This window comes from Hermetia illucens, chromosome 6 (assembly GCF_905115235.1).
Source record: "Hermetia illucens chromosome 6, iHerIll2.2.curated.20191125, whole genome shotgun sequence".
In the NCBI taxonomy this organism is placed as follows: Eukaryota; Metazoa; Arthropoda; class Insecta; order Diptera; family Stratiomyidae; genus Hermetia; species Hermetia illucens.
This window is the reverse complement of record NC_051854.1, coordinates 8,277,993-8,293,312: the sequence shown is the minus strand read 5'-3', so window position 1 is coordinate 8,293,312 and position 15,320 is coordinate 8,277,993. Positions and strand designations below refer to the sequence as shown.

At 43.5% G+C, this 15,320-nt stretch overlaps 1 protein-coding gene across 6 annotated transcripts in view; it reads left to right on the top strand.

Annotated features, from left to right (window-relative positions):
• LOC119659043 (protein winged eye) overlaps positions 1-15,320 on the top strand; it is a 303,312-nt gene that overhangs the window by 216,653 nt on the left and 71,339 nt on the right. For 5 of the 6 annotated variants that reach the window (XM_038066946.1, XM_038066945.1, XM_038066948.1 and 2 more), the window contains exon 5: positions 4,392-4,897. The exons of the other annotated variant lie outside the window; for it this stretch is intronic. In XM_038066946.1, coding sequence (XP_037922874.1) covers positions 4,420-4,897 — 478 coding nt within the window. In that variant the 5' untranslated portion in view covers positions 4,392-4,419. The remainder of the gene's footprint in view (positions 1-4,391; positions 4,898-15,320) is intronic. 6 annotated transcript variants of the gene reach the window in all.

Below are 15,320 nucleotides of genomic sequence, written 5' to 3'. Positions count from 1 at the left end.
ACAGTGGAATTCATTGACCATGTGCTACTTTAATATAGCAACACAGAAAGAATCCTAGAACTGAACAGTCTCAATTTGATCTTTGTGTTGAGATAACTGTATTTCCAGATTTTAGACAAGCCTGCGAAAGCAAGTTGGACTTCACGAGAAACTGTACACGGTATTCTTTACGGACGGATCAAAGATGGCCTATGGAGTCGGCGCGGGGGTTTTCTCGAATACACACGGTGTATCCAAGTCGTATGGTCTCCCAGGTTTCACCAGTGTATTCTAGGCGATATTGGAAGTCTGTCGATGGGTAGAGCGTAACATAGCCATTCTGACCGACAGCCAAGCGGCCATCAAGGCCTTGTACTCAACGACGACATCTTCCCGGTTGGTGGGGCAGTGCAGAGACACGCTCAACCATCTGGGCGGCACGCTCAAGATCACTCTCCTCTGGGTTCCCGGGTATAGGAACATAGAGGGGAATGAGCGGGCTGACGGATTGGCCAGGCAAGGCTCTGCTCTTGGCAGTCCCTCGGGGAATGCAGTCGGCGTTCCGCTGGCGGCTGTCGGGGGCCGAGTCTACTCGCACTACCTAGCAGCGGCGGGCCTGAGATGGCGAAGGCTTACAAGCTGTGCCAAATCAAGGAGAATTTGGCCCGCTTATAACATAGCCCGATCACGAGAGCTCCTGTGCCAGACGCGTGCAAATGCATTCAAGATTACGGCGGTCTGCACGGGGCACTGGCCCATAGGGGACCATGCCGCTAGGCTCGACTTACCCTACAACTCGCATTGCCGAAGCTGCGGAGTAGGAAGGGAAACCCTCATGCACTTTCTCTGCGATTGCCCGGCTCTGGCTCGAGTCAGGCTGCGGACACTGGGTAAACCATTCTTTGGGGACCTCAGTGAGATTTCTAGCTGCAGGGTCGGAGAGCTGCTTTCCTTCGTGAATGCTACGGGCTGGCTCTGAAGATTCGAGCCAGCTGGACTCTGCTTCCCTGTTCCTATAACAACAGTCACGGTCTTACGAGTTTGTGGCATCAAAACGGCGCACCAAAGCGCTAATTGGGCTCCTCGGAGCGCCCACTGATACCTACCTACCTGCGAAAGCGAATCTAGCATTGTTAATGCGTGGGATGGCATCTAGTTCGGTGCCACCGTCCGTAGAAACCACATTTCCTAGATATACAAATTGATTGACATCTCCAATTCTCTGCCCATTAAGGCAAATAGGGTTTATCCTTAATTCAAATCTACTTGTCTCGAGTTCAAAATTCAGAGCCATTTAGCCAAAGTCCATCATGAATCGGTGAGACAGCAAACAGATATCATCAGCGTAGTCATAGTAGTAGATTCCGTAGTCCATTTCGCTCCTTCACGCATATCGGTGTCAGCATGCAATCCTAGTGGAGTCCGCTTTGGACCTCGAAATTCTCCATCATATGCCACTCTGATAATAGCTATTAGTTTCTTCGGAATTCCCCTCCTGCGTAGAGATGGGCAAGAATTGGCGGACCAACACGCAAAAGAATGTAAGCGACCGTCAGATGATAATCCCTTTCGAAGTCGATGTCAGTGCCTCTTTTGTTATGCACACCCAGGATACAACTCCTAAATCTAGCCCTAATCGCGGAATGGTCGATCTGATTTCTCGTACAGAGTCAGTGAGCTGAAGCCCAACTGACCTTATGGTAGGTTCTGTGCTTGAACAGTGTGTCACCAATGACGAGGCGGTGAAAGTTACAGAAATCGACGAACCTCCCATCATTACTGTTGCGGTCGCCAAGACTGTTTTTCCCCATCATTTACCCGAGCAAGGTGTTGTCAAATCCCATTCTGGCATTCAGATCACCCATCACGAACACAATCTCATCTTTTGGAGGCTTCCCCTGAACAGCGTTAAATTCCTCGTAGAAAGCATCATTATTCACTATATCGGAAGTGTCCGGTCGTGCATAGCATTGTATAATTGTGATGTTCTTTAATCTGATCGGGATCTTGCAGTTAGAAACCTATTAGAAACCGGCTCCCAGGTGAAGAGAGCGCGCCTTGCGGTAGCCGTCATTTTCAAAATTTGCAGGTTGCGGGCCACAAATTTCTATCCCTTTTATCGCCTCTTAGGACAAGCAGGAAAGACTTTAGGTGTATTCTTAAGCACCAACTCGCAGGGAAGGTTATCAATTGATGCTAGGATCTTACAGTATGGTTATGCATGCCAAACTGGCGCGATCATTATTACCAATAAAACTATTATACAATCGCAATCTTCCCAAGGTTTTATCGTCGTTTTATGGGCGGAGTGGAGATAGATGGGAGAAATACTCCAAAAACCTCAAAATTTGACAAAATCAACCTTGAAAGTCCGTCGACAAATATTGAAGCTCCACTTTTGAGAGATGGGGCTTCGGACTCTGTATCTCTGCGATCTTACGGGCAACCAAGCGGCTTCGCTAATTGCCAAATTTATCCACTTGTACACATAACTCTTGGACTGTAAATATGTGGATGAGGATAATTTTCGGTCTCAAATTGCGGCGCAGTTTCCACCAATTCTGCTTCCTGAGATGGTTGCTGGAGCCTGGACATAAGATAGTGACAATAGAAGCTCGCGAAGGATTTATCCTCTCTTTGTGTTTGACTTTGGATCCGATGCGATAGATCAGTTTGGCGGACATCTAATTCCCGGGTTGGATTGTCGTAGTTCCTAATACTAGTCGACCGTATCCTCATTAAAGAGCATGTTCCAATGCTACGGAGAAGTTTCCTTGCAAAGTTGAATATGTCAGGGTTTCGACTGTGAAGGGGAACTAATCGATGGGTAGAGATCCTCTATAGCCTTATGGTCGTGCTGCCAGACTGGATGGGAGTGTTAGGGAGGCAAAAGCGACAACAGTGAAACAGGAGCTGGAAGTCGTTCCATCACTATCGGGTTCTTGAAGGTGGACGATTGCTGCTTCATAAATGGGCTTAACTTTGACCTGATTCTATCCTTCGAATATTAAACCGATGGTGACTTCTTACGATATAAGGTCTTCCAATCTGAGGGTAGGCTGAATTATCAAAGGTGTAAGTGGTCCATCGTAGTTTCGAGCGCGCCCCCTTCTGATATGTCGACAACTAGCCGATTGCTCACCATTTATCGTGATCTGGATCCCCATCATGTCCGCACTCTGACATCTTGATATCGTTCCAAAATCAAAACGACTCAAAACAAAGAAGGAACAATTTCTTCCCTCGAGGAGAACAAACAGACGCTTCAAGGCAGGGTAGGAACCCCAAAAACCGCGCCTCATGAATATTTGGAGTAGGAGAAGCATCGATGGGGATGTGATCCGTCGCGACACACAGATCCTGGGCTCTGGGATATTGAAGTGTTCAAAGAACTCCACTCTCCCCACATTCCCAAGCCTGGCTACCAAAGAGCCGAGCAAGTACGTGTCAACCTACATGGTCAATTTCGCCAAATTTTTAGATTTTTGGGATTGCTCTCCCCTCTTGGTCGACTTGTCCACTCGGGATAGTCTCTGACAATCAATCAAGCCCAATAGTCATCGCAATCTTTGGTTTTGACTTTTTCCTGGAAGAGCTTGAAGCTGTCTACTCAATTTTGTGTTACCTCATTGCTTCGTGGGACCTACAACCTTTTTTTGTAAGACTCGAATTCTCAATGTCAGGTACAAATACGCACTCCAGCGGAGTCAGATTGTACTCACAATACTCAGAAAGTCACGCGTATCCTTTGAAAGTTTGAAGTTCAGTCACTAATTGATAAAACATCGAAAAGTCCTTAAATAGTCCTTACAAATTTTAAGAAATTGAATTAAGTTTGAAGTCACTTCTATTGAACGATGGCTACCTACAAATTGGGTAGGAAACTCCCATTAGCAACATAAAAAGTCCTTTTTGAACGGGCACTCGCTTGAAAATTGCCAAAGTTTCCTGATTTTAAACAAATTTCATCGCTTTTTTTATCTCCGTTTAATCCATTACTTCATTGGAATTGATTGGGATTTTACAATCATAATTCTATCAAAATTGGAAGAATCAAAATTGATCATTTTTCTCATAACTCTTCATCTTTTATCTATTAAGTAAAATCTAAGAAAAATTGCTGGCTTTACTCATGCTTCCTTAACGAAACAATTGGCGGAAATCTAATTGGCTTCTCCAGCTCTGGAAAACAAAACTATTCAAAAGGAATCATCGCTTCACGCTACTTCCATAGACTCATTCGACTCTCATTTTCTTAAAAGCCGACTAAAGCGCCTTAGTACTAACCATCTTAGCCTAATTTCGCATTACTAAAAGGTTCTTAGGAGCATTGCATATGGGGCTGATTAAAAAAATTGTTCTTTACTCCATGAACTTATCAAATATTTTGCCATTTTGTAAACTTTTTACAGCTTGTAACACGGTGGACGTTAAAAAGGCATGTTGGGTGCAACAACATTGTCTGAAGGTCGTACACTGGGACCATTGCCGCCACCACCACCGCCAGCCCTTAGCAAATTCCTACAGCATCACAACCGGTGTTGTCGAACCACTCAAAACCTATCCTCGACCACTTCAAACAGTGGCAATTGTAGTAATATTTGTAGCACGGATAGCAACCATCTTATATGGCCTCGATTATCGTTCCCATTGCCACCGCATCCATATCCGCTACCGCCACCGCCACCTTTCTTGCCACCACCACCACCACTACCACCTACAGCACCTGCATCATCGCTGGAAGCTGCTACGAAAGATACCTCACTGCATCCGGACTCTGCTGCACATCTCAGTCGTCGCATCCATAGCACTGGCAAACGTACCTGTGGCGGTAGTAAGGGCGGTCATCCCACCAGCAGTAAGGGGAGCAGCTGCAAGAGCACCACTGCTGCACTTAAAGTTCGCACCAGCTCTAAAGGTGATTCAAAGTTGCAACTTGCAATATGAAATGCATTCGCCCTCCTGTTTCCGCCTTCTTCCTTCTTTCTTAATTTTTTCTTCATCACGTTCATTATGGGTACTAAGTGTTTATCGAAAGTGCGGGAAGGACCTAAAGTTGGAAAACTGTATCGAAGAGTCGCATAAGTAAAACTAGATTTGAATTTGAATTGTATGCAATTATCTTTTACAATAGCGCTATTAACAGTAATTTTCTTTGGGAGATACTTTGAACTAAGAGAATAAATTTCCAGATGCGAATCCACAGATGCAATAGATAATATTGAAAATGAGATCAGATCGTTTTTGTAAGTACCAATGATAGTTTAAAGATAATGGCTACTGATCATCGCATCCTTTACTAATTTAAAGTTCATCTAGTTTCTTATCAAAAATTGCCAGGAGGCGAATCGCGGGGAGACAGGCGCGGGCAAATCGAATTTCTAGGCCGCACGGAATGTCTTTCTGTATACTCGATACGAAGTAGCTAACTAGCGCGTGTATCGGTGATGACTAGATGGTTTTCTTCTGTATCTTTCCCTATCCCTTGCATCACATACTCAACACTAACACCGTAGTAAATGCGCGATATTTTTTACACGCAAGTGATTAAAGAGCATTGAATGTGTGCAATGCTTTTCTTCCACCATACAAAATCAAGCAATATGGCGCGAGACAAATCTCCTGTATGTAGTCTGCTTATAGTTTTTCTTGGCCCAGCATTTCCGTTTTCCAACTTTCAAATCATAGACACATTTTCTCATCTGCGTCAGTTGACTTCTGCCACTGGTCGTCCTTGAAGCCTCATAATTACCGATGCAGCACTTGTTTCAAAATGCTATCATCCAGGTTTTTTTCAATATGTTCAATTCATTGTAGCTTAATTTAGAATGTTCCGATGTTCATTATTCGTCCGATAAATCATAAAACTTAGATAGGCTTGATTGCATCTAATTTGTCAAGTACTTCTTTTTATTGGTCCAGAATAACACATGTGAAAGGCGTTCAGACTCATATTTGAGATACTTTTGTGTATTTGGGATTATAGAAAGATTTCCCAGCGATAAAAATCCGCATGCAATTCTCTTTCACTGCCTAGACGGCTTGCCCGGCGACCTGAGGCCGGATGCCTCGACCCATACATATCCCGATTTACCTGATATTCTATTCCAGCTAGACGGATGGTCAAATCGTCAGGCCAGGAGGAACACACACAGCACGTTGCAGCCGCCGGTTAACTGCGCACTGTTCAGTCATAACTGACAGGCCAGTTTGATCGTGGATAGAAGGCCTAAGACAATATACTTGATCCTTTGAATGTGTCCATCAAACCATTGAAGATACTTTCGCTATCTACATCAATCGCTTTTCACCATCTGCATTTATTTTGAAAAAGCCTCCAGAGTTGCAATGGATTGGTTTTCTCTGCTGGATACTTGTCCCGCTCTTTTTGACATTCGTTTGATGTGGTCAAACATTAGATGCCTGTCAGTCGCTAAAAAGTTTGTACAGTCTACTGCGTACCTGCCCAAAATGCGGTATTTGGGGCATACACTTTGTTTTCGACTTGCTAACCTTGAGCCCGACTTACTTTGCAGCCGAGACTAGCTTTCGGAGCATTTCTTCACATGTCGACTGATGTCAACTAGCTATGTAGAATCTATCGACAGCGAGTCCTTGAGTCCATTGAGGTCAGCTTTCTGACAGGAACAAGATGATTTTTTGTTTTGATCTGATCCTATTTAAAAGCTGTGAGTCCTGTGGGATTCCTTTCTTTCTTGGGGTAAATATTATTCGAATCACTTTCAGGAGAAAGAAATGTTTTATATAACACGATCCAATTAATTCTATGGTTCTATACGTCAATGCGATATTCCCAACATTTATCGAGTACCTTTTTGGCTGCTCTCTCAGTTACATGGGCAAGATGTTTATCTGGATTGGTGGTATAACCCGCTATGATAACGAAAATGAAGACATTTGAGTACGATATGGCGTTAGCTGATGATAACTCGTTAGTCAAAGCTAATGGGGAACGACACAAAGGTAGTGCGAAATTGCAATGATTGGACACATTAGATTATTATTTGCAAATCCCTCAACTCCACCCTATTTGATATTGCAACCGATAGAAGTAGGGAACTCGATCTAAATGAACCGATTCTGCTACCGAACAGGACAAAGACTAAGCATTGGACTGCCTTGTGGAAGAGAAACATACCACTTGGCAAAAAAGCAATCCTGAAAAAGGGCTCCATCAGGTGGAGTCACTATTGGATTATCTCCTTAACCTTCTGACTAGCAAGAGCCTTTTCAAATATAAAAACTTTTTAAGAGATGAAATAATCCTATAGGCTTCAATAAGGGGCCAGTGTACCTCTTGCTTCTGAGATGCCCATGCTTCACTCTGCAGACATCCTGCCGATGACTGTGGCTTAACATACCGACTGTTTGCTACATATTTTTTCACTGCAACTACAAAGGATCGTGTCAGCCCGATGATGCTTCCTGCCCAAACTATGTTCAATAACCACCTTCCATCAAAGGGATACGGTTCCTACTCTTCCTTTCTCTGCTGCGCTATTCTGCACCGTCGAAAATCCTGCCGTCGCTAAACTGGCGTCTACGCGTGCTCCCTCAAGCGCCTCATGTCGATGCCTGCCGCCGCTGAATCATAGGCTACAACTGCGGCCATCCAGGGTCCTGTCACTCCTTGACATCTTCAGAAGTCCAAGTTTTTCAATGAGGCGACACTTATCAAGATCTGAGAGAAGACAGTAATACGAAAGAGAGTCGGAGTTCTTTCTTCTGAGGACAATAAATAATCCAAACTTTTGGTGGACCTGGATTCATCGATCACTAAATAGTCAGACAATCGGGGTGGGGTGCATATTGCTATCCGAACAAAGAAGCTTGGGTCGGATTACATCGTTTATCCAGCTGGTAGGAAATCAGGTCGATGTAGATATTCTAACTTAAAAAAAAGTTTCTGAATAGCGCCTTGTGACCCCGTTTTCCCAATGCTCGCAGGAGTTAATAGACGGGCTTTACTTCTATCTGTGGTAGACTAGCATTTTCAATTTCTTTTTCACTTCATGAAACACTTCTCTTCCTACTATGAAAGACAATGATGTTTTCCAGCCCTTATTTACTACTCGAAGATTTATGTCCTTGACAGGCAAAATTATGAGCTATCAGTCGCGGTTGACAGGCGAATTCTTCAGCATTTGGGGCTCTACAGGATCATTGAAGATAGCCTATGTAATGACAGAATCCATGAACACCTACAGCGGATGATTAAAAACTTCACTGGTTAGGTGGTGAGGAACTCTTCCATTAACAAATCATACATCGAAAACAATAGGGAACGGGCATAATTTTCCATGATATCCCAGTTGTTATTAGTTGAGGAATGAAAAATGAACGGACTCTCATAGCATGGGAATAGAAAAAGAGTGTAGATCAAATCATAATGGAGGCGAACGGCCTTATAATATTCAAGATGATGCTTCTTCAATAGCCATCATAACGCCTAAACGATAAGATGAGGGTCCCTTATCATCAACGGTTGCGCCATCCTTGGAACATCTAAATTGATGATCAATAGATATTTTTACACTCTCTTCGTCACTTAGTCGTTTGAGAGCTGGGACTGTCAAATATACTTTAGGTTTGGGATTTGACAGTTTCTAGCATTCGAGATCATCATCCAGAAGAAATGCTTCGGATGGGTTTTTGGAAGAGGGAGGGGACCAACTAGTAGAAGTGAGCTTTGGAGGAAGAATATCTGGTATATATTGGCACTGGCGTTCTAGCATATTTTAAAAACATGGGATCTGGATTATTTTCATTCTATATCGATAGAGGAATGCCCAGCAATATCGCACTCCTTTCAGTTGCCTTTTGAGCTATGTATGGTTGGTTCAAACCCTTTAACTGAACTAGCCTAGCCTTCGATTCGAATCTCATTGGATATAAAGAACATGAGATAGAGATATCATAGATATCTTTTAAGGCTAACATAGTTTTGGTACCCATCTCACTTTCCTTTCTAGTCCGAGACCATAGCGTCAAAATTCGTAGAGATTTTAATGGTTCCATTTATTAACAGTCTTTTCATGGAGATTGACTAGATGATTCCAACTTCAGGTCCTTTTTCGTAAAATCATATTCCTCATGCGTTTTTTCTCATCAACTTTCCGCATGCAACGCCAAGTTAGATGTTGCACTTTTGCTTTCCCATCGCAACTTTTTTCCTCATCTCCCGCCGATAGTCTTAGGCAAGGAGTACGCAGTAGTTTCCATCCACGCTGGGTTTTCTAGCTTCTCTCCTTTAATTATGCCGCTAGATCGCTAAATAGTATGAAGTATCTTATTTATGCTCATGTTTCGTTTTATTGTTGCTTCTGCAAAGCAGCAATTTATCGAATGAAAAAGTGCCTAAGGTCATTCTTAATGAACCTTTCAATTTGGCTTACACAGCTTTTCCGCTGCTTTTGCTGCAGCCGGTCGACTATGTGCAGGACATGCATAAGTAGCGGAACTATCTGATTGGATCCGTGTTGCGTTTAATTCATTTAAATTTTAGATTAAAAAGGAAACTGGAGTGATTTGTTATTATATCTTTGATGGTCGATAAGAATTTTCGTTGGTTGAACACAAAAGGGGGTGGATATGGTGTGGGTTAGTTCCTTGGGTTGAACTTTAATTTCATGGATGCCGCTTAGGATCTTTTTATGAGAAGGTTGGCAAGAATAATAACGAAGTATCTAGTGTACCAATATGTAGACAAATGATTGGGAGTGTTGTGGTTTATTTCAAAAATTAATTCAAAAATAAAAGACAGAAAAGTTTCCAAATTTGCCAGAAGGTATTATGGTTGGATGGTGCTAACATGATAACTGTTGCTCATTTTTTCGCTCAAAGATTGTCTTTCCTAACTTACCTTATTTGTTCTGCCAATGAAAAAACTGAAATTCACCAAAAGATCGCGAGTCAAATGCTGGGAGAAGTACGTAGGACCATTTTGCATAGTCCTTTTAAAACTAAGCCGAATTGAATAATAATTAAAGCATCACAAAATCAATTTTGTTTGTCTCCCATCCCTGACCTCTGTAACTCAACCTATTCTCTCCTACGTTTACTATATCTGTAGAAACTACTGATATTCACATTTCAAATTGTCCCCTTTTTGTTAGAAATGGGAATCCTTGGCGGACAGACAGTATACCTCACTTTATGGGCGAGCATAATCATCCTAAAATCCTGAAGTTCATACGTAGGTACCGCTACCAAATTAGTGCCCCCTTCACCGAAATCTAACTACACGTAACCCTTGACCTTTCTTCATATCACTCCGCCCACAGACAATAAAATTTCACAAAAATCAATGCTAATTCTTACGCTTTTACTAGGGTCGTCTTTCTTGCAAGAATAGAAAATCTAGTTATGTTAATTTTTGGCAACGAGGGTCAATTATCGCTTGCGGCACTATGATTTTTTTTTGTGGGTAAGACTCCCCTAACAGCAGACGCCGTCGGACTACCAACTAAACATGTCCCCGTCATCAGAAAATTAGCCTGGAACGGTTTAACACATTACTTCAGGTTAGCCCCTGCTCAGCAAGTCTTCCAGTGGAGAGGAGAAACGGAATTTTCAGTTTCCAGCGGTTGAACTCAATCTTCTTCACACTGAAAAGAGCCTGAACGTAATGCGCGATGCGACTTCATCTGCCAGCCAGTGCTCTTCAGCATCTCTCTGACAACGTTATCCGGAGAGAGCTCGCCTGTATCTGCACAAAGTTGTTAACGAATCCTATATCATCTTCTACAAGAGAAAATATATGATCGGCGTCAACCACTCCTTTGCAGATCTAGAAACCGCCGTGTCCATTTAGAAGTTGGGTGAGAGAGTCATCAATTTCACAAACAAACAGTTCGTTGGGACTTCAACCTTCACGGTCAATTTAGCCAATTTTTTTTAGGTTTTTGGGGATAGCTCTTCCCTCTTGGTCGTCTCCGGCCGCTAAAGATGGTCTTTCGACCATCGCAATCAAGTAAATCATTACAAATATCTCCCTAAGTTGGCCGCTGGGGATCAAAGCGTTTGAAGGACCCTACCTCCAACATTCCCAAGCCTGGCTAGCATAGATAAAGCTTTAGTATTTCCGGGCAGATCTTAACGGGCAATTTGCCCAATTTTTTTAGGTTTTTGAGGATAGCTCTCTGCTCTTCCCTCTTGGTCGTCTCCGGCCACTAAAGATGGTCTTTTGACGATCACAATTCATATTTGTGTGTATAAATGGCGCCCAACGTGTGGCCCAACATTTCCTAGATTCAGTCCCGAAAGTTCTGGTTACTTGAATCAGGGGAAGACAGCTTATTCCGGCTCACAGCTTCGTTTTGTTGGGTCAGATAGGGAAACAATAGATTCGCAACATTTTTTTCTTGCTAGGCTCCACAAACACTTGCCTTCATCTTTTAAGTTTTAGGTTTCACGCCTTTTTGTCATAGAAACAAGTGGTCCTTTCCCAAATTGTAGGGTAGTTTCGTGTCCGATCCTTGGTAGTATATCACAAGAGCTGGTCGTTTATTATGTTTGTCTTTGTGACTTAACGTCGCGTAGATGATTGCCTTCCAGAAGTCTCCGGATCTACGAGCCTTTGCCATCCGAGCTTCTGAGGAGTGTCTTTCCCTACCTTTTTGTGAAACGAAGATCTCTTCGTTTCCGAAATTGAAAAATTAATATTCTCTCTTCTTCTTAGGGAAGAAGTGACGAGTCAGATGAATCTTTGATATAATACGGGGGTCGTTGTGCCGTTCTATGCTCAATAATTCATCCTCTCTTTGTTCTCTGATTTCAAACGAAGGAGATTGAATTCTCGCGATTCATTCTAGTTTGATTCAGGAGAAGTACAAACACTTTTTACAATCAGGACCATAGACCTAACGTCGATTTTTATGGACTTGATGGCGGATCCGGATCTGAGAACTTGTACGAACTTAGCGACAGATCGATTTTAACGACTCGGACGACGACGACGCCTCTTGGATGCCAGGCACGACCGTTTAATACATTTTCAACGGATCGTGTTTATACAATTCTGGCATCCAGGGATCGGGTTTTTGATAGCACACCATCATATTTGCCCATCAATGAGTTCCTCTTTCACGTGGAGGCTTTGACCTTCGCAATCCATATTTGCCATTACAGATTCTGAGACAGTGTGATAGCGGCTACCCACAAAACTCCCCTTCTTTGCACTTGGGCATGCCGCTATGCACTTCCTTAGCAGGGACATAAGCCCATAGCAGCGCGCAAGACTGAAACCATGAGCATTCATGCATTCGTTTACCTCTCGTATCAATGTGCCAAATCTGCATTGTGCGTGTATAGCAGCGTGTCTGGCAACAGATGCCGCAACATCGCACGACTCTTCTGGGATATCGGGTTTTAGGAGTCTATCAAAGGAAGCGTTCCAGAGTTCCACATGGATCTCTGTGCTACCTCCCACGTAATCTATATCTTCCTCTGGGTCAAATAATCGCTCAATATCCACAGGGGATAGCTCAGGAGATGGAATGTGCGCCTTGCGTATCTGCCCATCTTACGGAATTGATAGCATTTCTGATATCAAGCATTACGAAGACCGCTACCTGTTTAGAGCGGCGTTGCGTGCCTCAGCTCGATGAATAGCATCCAAAGTAGATTTTCCTGCTCTAAAACTAAACTGCCTTGGGGATAAGTCAGTGGTAGCATGTATCGCTTCGGTGAGTCCTAATGAGCTTTTCTAGCACTTTCCCGGCCATTTCAAGGGTACACAACGGTCTCTTTCCAGTACAGCTAAGGGTCTCCTTTCCCTTTGCTGATTACCACGAGCCTCGCCAACTTCCAGCGGCAAGGGAACATGTCCTGCTTCAGGCAAGAGTTGAACGCACCGAGTAGTGGAGCACCAGTTTATATACTGCTGGGGAAATACCTTCAGGACCTGGTGCCTTTTTATTCTTGATAGTGAGAGCTGCATCTTCAAGCTCTTTTATGGTGCTGTTACCATGAACTCCTACGGGATACTTAGGGAGTAATGCCCGTGCAATGCGGTCCATCTGGTCGGTATTAAGTATGCAGAGTTTCCGCAGAGACTTACTTTTCCGGGGGATAAATTTATAACTGAGTGCCCACGGATCCTCGTTTACCTCGTCGACTAGGTCCTATCAACGGCGAGTTTGTTTTTGTTTATCGCGCTGAGAAGTCTCCTTTAAGCTACTCTGCCAATGTGCTGTATGCCTCTTTCCGGGGGTTTAAACGTTGTGCGGAAGGGCGAAGCTGATGACACTGCTTTTGCAGGTTACGCTGTTCACCAATGCATCGACGGTTTTTCACGGATGGGTGTCCTCAAAGGCCTGGATCCGGTGTTCAAAACTACGAACTCGGTTCTCGGCCACACTTCCAGATTTCCTTTCCCTCTGGAGTCTATATGATGCATGCCCTGGCAGTGAGGCCACCTTCTGCCAAGATCCGACCCTCCATTCCCAAAAATACTTCTTTCAGAGCATCAAGCCAGCGTAGAAAGTCCGGCATTATCTGATCGCTAAAAAACGTTATCCCTAAACATCAAATCCAGGCAAAGCCATTCCTGCGCCCTGCCATCCCGAACCTAAATGACAGCGGTAGCTGATAAGGCGAGATGCCATGAAATTGGGTTCTTGTTTCGATACTATTCGCTAATTAACAGTAAGTCAGCGTTTACTTCTGCAATATACTGCGCTAGCAATTCGTGGGCGGTTGCACTCCAGTGTATGCCAATTTGTAGGATGCGGATCACATTATTTGCGTCCTTGCCCTTTCCAGTTCCGTTCTGAAGACTGGATACCACCCCGTTGTAAAGGAGTTAACCTTAAAAGAGGGTCAGGTTCATTTCGGTACCTTGATTTCTGTAGGCCGCTAGGCTTTAAAGCACGTCATTACAGTACATTCTAATGAATCTGTTGCATTCACGTTTGATGAAGCTTAATATGTACCTTCCACCAACTGATTCCCATAAATATTTAAACGAACAAACTTAAACACATTATCGATTTCACGCCGGATTCTGTTTGTTGAACCCGCCTAATCCCTGCAATCCGTATCCGCAAACTAATCCGTATTCTCGAATTGTGCAACAATTACAAACGAGCGGAATCAAGAGTTAGAATTAAACCACAGTTTGTCTCACCACATTTGTAGTTCACGCTTCTCCACACGCCCCCGACCGACCAATTTTCTAATAAAACACTCTAAACAGTCTGAATGGGGATTACCCGTGGAATGACCACTTAATAACAGAGAAATGCATGAAACCACGCTCTGTAATTACATATCTGAAATAGGGTTTTAACTGAAAAACAATGGAAATGCTAATCAATTCAGAACTAACACCGTACGCACACCCCTCCTGGACATTTAACATTTTAACGCTAATGCACACAGTAGGTGGCTAGTTGGCTCGCTGTACTTGTGCGGAGGCTTCCCTGCAAGGATATAATGGAAATTGCAAACAAATGTCTAGCAATGTATCTGTCCCAGATATTTTAGATACAAATGCCCATTAGCAATGAATGGGGGATAATATTTGAGCCTCACATGTTGGATATTTGTGCTGGAATTCAGGATGATGTTTGCAGGCGTACAAAGGAGACGTGTGGGAGTCATTTGGGTCTGAATTGGATGTACAATAGGTGGCGTCTCCAACTACACTATCTGAAAAAGATACATTGCTTTGTTTACTTATGAGGAAATGGTTTTAGTAACAATGGATTTATATTCGGAAAGTTGTTTGGAGGAAAAAGAGATTATGAACCTCCTGAATCTAGAAGTTGACATTTTAAAGCCGAAGGTGAATCCACTAAAGATGATAAAATTGAAAACAATGGTTAGTATCGGGCGAGGATATGGATTGCTTATGGGTAACAAACTCGGAAGTCCAGAAAATTTATTGTCATTTTTCTTTCTTCTTTTCTTAGCCCCGAGTAATTGATCAGTTCGTTCGGTTGAACTAAAAAAAGCCCTTAAAGCCCTATCTGCGGGCATACTTCCTGCGGATATAGAAAAAGAAAGCTGCCACTCGTCTAGAGGGTGTTGCCGTTCTTCACCAGCAACAACCTCCCTCGTGTTTGTTTATGGCTTGAGGCTCTTTAGCAAGAAGGGCAACGGGGATCACTCCCGCGATGACCATCACCGCCGATTCAGAGACAGCGCGGTACACAGACGCCACCCGCAAGGCTCCCCGTCTATGTACTTGCGCAAGAACGTCAGCCCATACCTCTGCGCTATAGAGCAGCAGGTGCTTTGATTTGCTCAGAAAAGACTATCTTTGAGTCAAGAGTCAACCCGAGGTACTTTACCGCTGGTTTTGAACGCCGAACGAT